We start from the raw sequence: 6,889 nt of genomic DNA on the forward strand, positions 1-6,889 counted from the left end.
TTGTTACTCTATCTAAAGGTTTATTAATTTTGCCAATATTTTCAAAGAACCAATTTCTGCATTTGTTCATTTTTAGTGTTTTTATTCTTTATTTTGTTTAAATAAGCTCTTAATTATTTCCATCAACTGATAGCTTTGGGTTTAATTTGTTCTTTTGATAGTTTCATATGATATAAAGTTAAAATATTGATTTGAGGTCTTCTGTTTTTTTTGAAGGCCATTGATTTTATTGATTAAAAAAAGTATATAGACAATTCTTTGGCAAGAGAGAAGCCAAATAGTATAAAATGAACCAGAGGAGAAAGTAGGAATGAGGGAAGGGGCCAGGAATCCACTCAGAAAAGTTGATAATTATTGACCTGAAACTGGCAGGAGGAGAACGAAGATGCATGTAAGAGCAAGAATTCAACAAAAAGTTGAAATGGTGAGATGAGAGAATTTCCCTGAAGACCCAGAGGACCAGAGGTGAGTACACAGCAATAATTTCCTTTGTAGAGGACAAGAGTAGAGCCCCAACTCAGATGCAAACTCTGGAGACTCAAGACTGGGGTTAGGGATTGGGGGCTCCCCAGAGAGTGTCACAAGAAGGCATCACACCACTCTTGAAGGCATGCAAGCAAGTCCCGAAACTGCTTTGCATTGATGCCACATGTGTCCTTTGGCCATTTCCAGAAGAGGTCTTCATCTTTTTTTAGCACCAGAAACTGGCCAAGGACCATGCAGGCCTTGTCAAAGCCCCATTTTTCCAGCTTCTTGCCCATGATTTCACCAATCCCAGCCAGGTTCTCCACTGGCTGTTCCCCCATGGGTTCTGTTACAAAGTCTGGGTGCTTTTTAGAGGTTGTCATCTTGATCAGAATTAATCTCCTTTGTTTTCCAGACCAGGTCCTGCTCACCAGCAGCTCCAGCTTCCATAACATCTCTCTTCTTTTTTAATGTAAATGTTTACAGTGATAAACTTCCCTCTTTGCACTTATTTTGATGCATCCTATAAATTTTGGTATGTCATGTTCTTATTTCATGTTTCACAAGATATTTTCTAATTTTTCTTATAATTTATTATTTTTTGTATTGTTTACAAATATGTTTAATGTCTACATGTTTGTGGACTTTTCACTTCTGTTGATTTCTAGTTTTATTCACTAGGCTTATTCTTTATAATTCTTTGTATGTTGTATTTTCACTTTCATTCATCTCAAGGACTTTTCTCATTTTATTTTTGATATCTTTTGTAATGCATTAATTTCTAAAGGTGTGTTAATTTCCATATGTATGTGAAATGTCCTTTTTTCCTACTATTATTTCTAGTTTCATTTTATTTTGATTCATAAAGAAACTTGATATATCTTTAGTCCTTTAAAATGTATTAAGACTTTCTATATGATTTATTATATAATCTATCTTGGAGCATACTCTGTACATTTGAGAAAAAATCAGTACTCTACTGTTATCAGGTAGAGTGTCTGTTAGGCCCAGTGGGTTTATAGTGTTAATCCTCTATATTCTTAGTGATATTCTGTCTCATTGTCTTGTTAATTATTAAAAGTGGAGTACTAAAGTCTTCAGCTACTATTGTATAACTATTTCTACCTTCAAGCATGACTTTTTTACTTCATATATTTGGGGGCTGTGTTTGGTCATGTTATGGACTAAATGTTTGTTTGCTTCCCAAATTCATATGCTGAAGCCTTAAGCCCTAATGTGATTGTATTGGGTTGGCCAAAAAGTCTGTTTAGTTTTTTTTCTATAAAATACAAGACACATTTTTTCATTTTTACCAGTAACTTTATTAATTTGGATATTTTGAGTATGTCAGCTATCTCCTGTTTGGTATAACATTGATTGTTCTCAATGTTTTGATTTGATCACTATCTGCTTCAACTGATCTACCTGATTGTGGAGCATTATCCAGTAAGAAATCTCCAGCATGAAACTTTGCAAACCACTTTTGACACATTTGATCAGTCACAGTACCTTCTCTATACACTGTATAAATCTTTTCCCTTTTTTGCATTTCAGTTGCATTTTTACATTTCTTCAAATAGTAAAGTACAATTTGCAAAAACTGTGTATTTTTCATCCATCTTTAATATTAAAATGGTTATGTATAAATTCATTAGTTTTGATAATTTTTAAATGTATGCTGAGATGACAGCTGTCATAATACAATTCAACAAAACTGTTTCAAATGAGTTAAAGACAACTAAATGCTCCCAGAGCCAGCTTACAGAAAAAAACAAATGAACTTTTTGGCCAACTCAATATTTGGTGATGGGGCCTTAGATGGTAATTAGGGTTAGTTGACATCAGGAGGTGGAGATCTCATGATAGGGTTAGCTCTTTTATAAGAAGGGACATCAGAGAGCTTGTTCATTCTCTTTTTTCATGTTTAGACAAAGAAGAGGTCATATGAGCACCCAGCAAAGAGGCAGCCATCTACAACTCAAGAGGAAAGCCCTTGTTGGAAACAGACTGGCACCCTGAGCTCTAAATTTTGAACTTCAAAAGTGTAAGAAAGTAATTTCTCTCTTGAAACCACTCACTCTATATTTTATTATGGCATCCCCAGCTGAGTAAAACAGTGCATATATGTTTATAAATGTTTATATCTACTTGATGGTATGAAGGTTTAATTAATATCTATGCCCGACTGCAGAGATAATGGAATAAAAACTGCAGTGATCATGTGCAAAAACAATACACAATTTGCAAAAATAGTTATCAGAAATCACTAAACAAAGGGTGGCTACAGTCCTCAACAAGTTAAACTCAGCAATATGTTGGGAAGAGAAGATTCTGATTTTCAGAATTACAGCTTTATATTACTTACAATGTCCAGATATCAACATAAAAGTATACAGTATACAAAAAAAGGAAAGTATGTCCCACTCATATGTATATATGAATTTGACAGAAACTATCACAGAGGAAACCCAAACATTGGAATAACTAGTCAAAAACATTCAACCAACTGGAATGACACCAGAAGGGTGATGGCATGAGAAATCCCCTTGGTCTCTCCCCCTTGAAATTTTAACACTTTGAGCAATTATAATTCAACAAAGGGTTTTCTGCTCAATGCACAAACATCTCTGAGAGATTTGCACATTGAAACATCTGAAGGTGGACAAGTTAGACAAACCCTGTAGCCCAGAGCTCAGTCTGGGGCTCAGCCTGGAAAGGGGAAGAATCTGGTTGTGGCTTGAACTTTTTTCAGCCAGGAAGAAAGAGATTTAGTGAGAATTCACGCAGGAATGAGCAGTAGTAGCAGCAGCTCAACCCAGTTACCTGGGCAGGAACAAAGGATAGAGATGCTGACTATTAGCAGTTCAGACAGAGAGACAAAGACATGGAGCCAGACTGCTTTCTCCCAGTTTTTCAGAGTTCACCTTCCCTCACCATTTGTATCAGCTTGCAAAGCATGTCTACAAACCCATGAACTGGCACTACAGAAGCACTCTTTCCCTTAGTGAAGGGCATGCACTTCTACCAGTCCCAAGGTTGGGTGGAGTTGCAGAGGAAATTCTGTGGACGTCCACTGGTCACTATTGCTGGGACAGCAAATCAACAGAGGCAGTTTACCCCCAGCTCACCCTACACCCACACATTATTACTACACTACCTGAGGATTCTGGCTGTGAAGGACAGCACTGGAATTTCATGCATTTGGATCCTCATTGCCCACTGTATTCCCCTGTAGGCTTGGTTCCTTGAGCCCAGGGAAACAGGATCACAAGAAAGGTACATACCTCCCCATGGAACACAGAGCATTTTTCACCACCCTACAGACAGCTGAAAAGCCAGAGAAGCTCATGAGAGCTAAAAATCCTAAGATTCAGTGCCACTTACTGGAAAATAAAAACAAGTTTTTTTTTTCAAAAAATACTTCTTTGTAGTAATCTGAGAAGTGCCACTCATACATAGATGTCTAGATAGGGAAGAAATCCATCAAATACCATAAGTAACCAAGGTAGCAAAGCAGCTCAGAAAGAAAATGGAAAATCTCCAGAAAACAAGCATAAAGACATGGAAATATGTGATTTAATGGCAGAAATTCAAGATTGCAGTTTTGGAAGAACTCAGTGAGATGCAAGAAAACACAGATAGGCAGTTTAATGAAGCCAGAAACAAATTCAGAGAACTAAATGAGAGTTTATCAAAGAGTTTTACACTGTCAAAAAAAAAAAAAAAGAACCAAATAGAAATTCTGGAGATAGAGAACTCAATAAAAGATAAATAATGAACTAGTGAGTACAAGAAATAGAGCCTGACCAAATGTAGGAAAGAATTAGTGACATTAAAGATAGAAATCTAGAAATGACATAGAGGAAAGAAGAGAAAGAATTGAGAGAAAAAAGTGAAACAACTATACAAGAACTATCTGACTCCAAGAGAAAGAGCAACATAAGAATAATAGACATACCAAAAAGTGTATGGGAAAAGGTAATTGAGATCGTATTAAAAAAAATAAAAGTTGGAGAGAACTTCCCAAACCTATTTTAAAAAGTTTGATCCTTGAATTAGAGGCAAAGAGAACATTTAATAGGCCATCTTCAAGGCACATTGTACTTTAACTGTCAAAAACTAATGACGAAAATTTCTCAAGGCGCTGGGGAAAAGAAGAAAATAACCCATAATGGAAAGACCATTAGGTTATCATTGGATTCTCAGCAGAAACTCTACAGCTAAAGAAAAGTGGAACCAGGAGATTCTGGCCAAGATGGAGGTGTAAGTAGATATGCTTCCCTCTTTGCACAACCAAAAGAAGGAAACAGCCAATTAAAAAACAAATACAACCAGAATTGCCAGAAAATTGAACTGTATTGAAGTCTTTCAACAAGGAGTTAAAGAAGAAACATTCATCCACACTGGTAGGAGGGGCACAGACAGGCAGCTGGGTGGAGAGGACATGTGGCAAGGCGGGAGCTGGTGGTCCCACATTCAAGTGCAGATAAACCAGGAGGAACAACCAAAGAGTGAGGCAGATTGCACAACCCAGGGTTCCAGCAAAATAATGACTCAGAAACTCTGGCTTTAAAAACCTGTGTAGGTTGTGGCAGCAGGAGAAACTGCCAGTCTCTTGAAAGCAGGGCAAGAACCAAGCAAGCAGCATTGTTCCCTCTCTGATCCCTCCCCCACATACAGCACCACAATGCTGAAGAGTGGGTTGTCCCACCCTAGTGAGTACCTAAGGCTCCACCCCTTACAATGTAACAGGTATGCAGAAACAAAGAACTATGGCCTAAATGAAAGAATAGATCAAAACTCCAGAAAAAGAGCAGAGCGAGGAGGAGACAGCCAACTTATCAGATGCAGAGTTCAAATCATTGGTAATCAGATATGCCCTGACTAGGAATCGAACCAGCAACCTTTTGGTTTGCAGGCTGGCACTAAATCCACTGAGCCACACCAGTCAGAGCAGATTTTAATAATTTTTAAAATAAATCCAGAGAGAGAATGGCGGCAAAATAGGTGGGAACTGAGCCCACTTTCTCGTGCACCCAACTGGGGCACTTAGCTGATCCTCTGAAGGACAAAGTGAACAGCTAACAGAATCTTAGTTAATATGAAGTTTAGAAGCCAAAGTGTGCAAAGGACACTTCAAAAGGGGTGGTAAGGAGGTTTTATAGGCAGACTGGGAAAGTCCCAGGGCATGGCACCAGAAACCACAGCTGCTGCAGGGGCAACATCTGAGGAGAACCAGGTCTGTGATAGCACCTAGTGGCTCCCTCCCCGTCTGGGGCAGGGATCCCAGACTCACACCAGGAGAGATTTGAAGTGTGAAAAGTGGATGGGGGTGGGGGAGATGGGGAGAAAGGCATGGAGGCACACACACAGCTGGTGGTGCACCCAAGTTGTCACAGTTGTCTCTGGACAGGACAAGGCCAGAGGATGTGGGGAGGGGAATCCTGGAGGCACCTGGAGCTAGGAAAAGAGCTGCAAATGACTGAACTGAGATAGACTGTGGACTTACCAGAGAATCTGGAATGTGTGGAAAGCTGTGCAGTGGCTCAGAGTGGTAGTGGTGCCCAAAGAGACTATGCCAAAGGAGGACTGAGGTACACTGTGCAGGGGCCTCATTCATGCTGCATGCTGTTGGCCAGGCTGCCTGGCCAACAAAGAGAGAGGAGTGTGGGCACAATTTGCTCCCATTCAGTGCACCTCAGAATTGATCAAAGGGGCGCAAAGCGAGGTGCCTAACCCTAACCCAGACTGAGCCCCCATACTTGCTGAACCACAGGAAAGGAAAAATGAGCCCAGTCCCTCTCTGCCTGCAGAAATCAGAAAGATCTATAAAACCCGTAGTGCAAACTTAACAACCAGCAGGTGGCTTCTTTTTTTTTTTTTCAAGAGTAAGACCTGGAGTTAAGACAAAACTAGACAGATCCAAAAAGAAGTCAGAAGGTAAACACCAAGAATGGAGACAAATTTCACCTTGCTTCATCAGAACTTGCATGTTTAATTTTTTTTCATTTGTTTTGTTTTTTCCTTCTCCCTTTCATATTACATCTCAATTTTTCTTTCACTTCACTCTTATTCCAAATAACCCACTACTCTTGGTCTTTTACTTTTTATTCTTTTTATTCAGATTATATATTTTTCACCACATTATTGTTATTCCAAACCCCACAGCATCTTCCCCTGGCCTTAATCAATTGTGTCATCTTCCTGAGCTTTATTACCACTCTTGTAAACTTTATTTTCTCTCACACCACAGCATGTCCTTATCCCCTACACTCAATATTTCTCCTCTCTCTAACCTCACAGAAATGCTCTTCTGTCAGCTCACCTTCGTTTTCCCTCTCATAAAAGTCTTATTTCTTTTCCACCTTTTATAAACAGTGGCTAGTTGAGTGAAATGCCATGGTTATTGCTGTAGTTTGCCAAT

General features: G+C 39.1%; 1 protein-coding gene across 1 annotated transcript; it reads right to left on the reverse strand.

Moving 5' to 3' along the window:
- Positions 1-474: 474 nt before the first annotated feature.
- On the reverse strand, positions 475-1,771 carry LOC118497691 (barrier-to-autointegration factor-like). The gene has a single exon (XM_036012921.1). It carries the CDS (start codon positions 918-920, stop codon positions 579-581), a length of 342 nt encoding a protein of 113 aa, XP_035868814.1. The 5' UTR covers positions 921-1,771; the 3' UTR covers positions 475-578.
- Between the last annotated feature and the right edge of the window lie 5,118 nt (positions 1,772-6,889).

Source organism: Phyllostomus discolor, chromosome 12 (genome assembly GCF_004126475.2).
Source record: "Phyllostomus discolor isolate MPI-MPIP mPhyDis1 chromosome 12, mPhyDis1.pri.v3, whole genome shotgun sequence".
Classification (NCBI taxonomy): Eukaryota; Metazoa; Chordata; class Mammalia; order Chiroptera; family Phyllostomidae; genus Phyllostomus; species Phyllostomus discolor.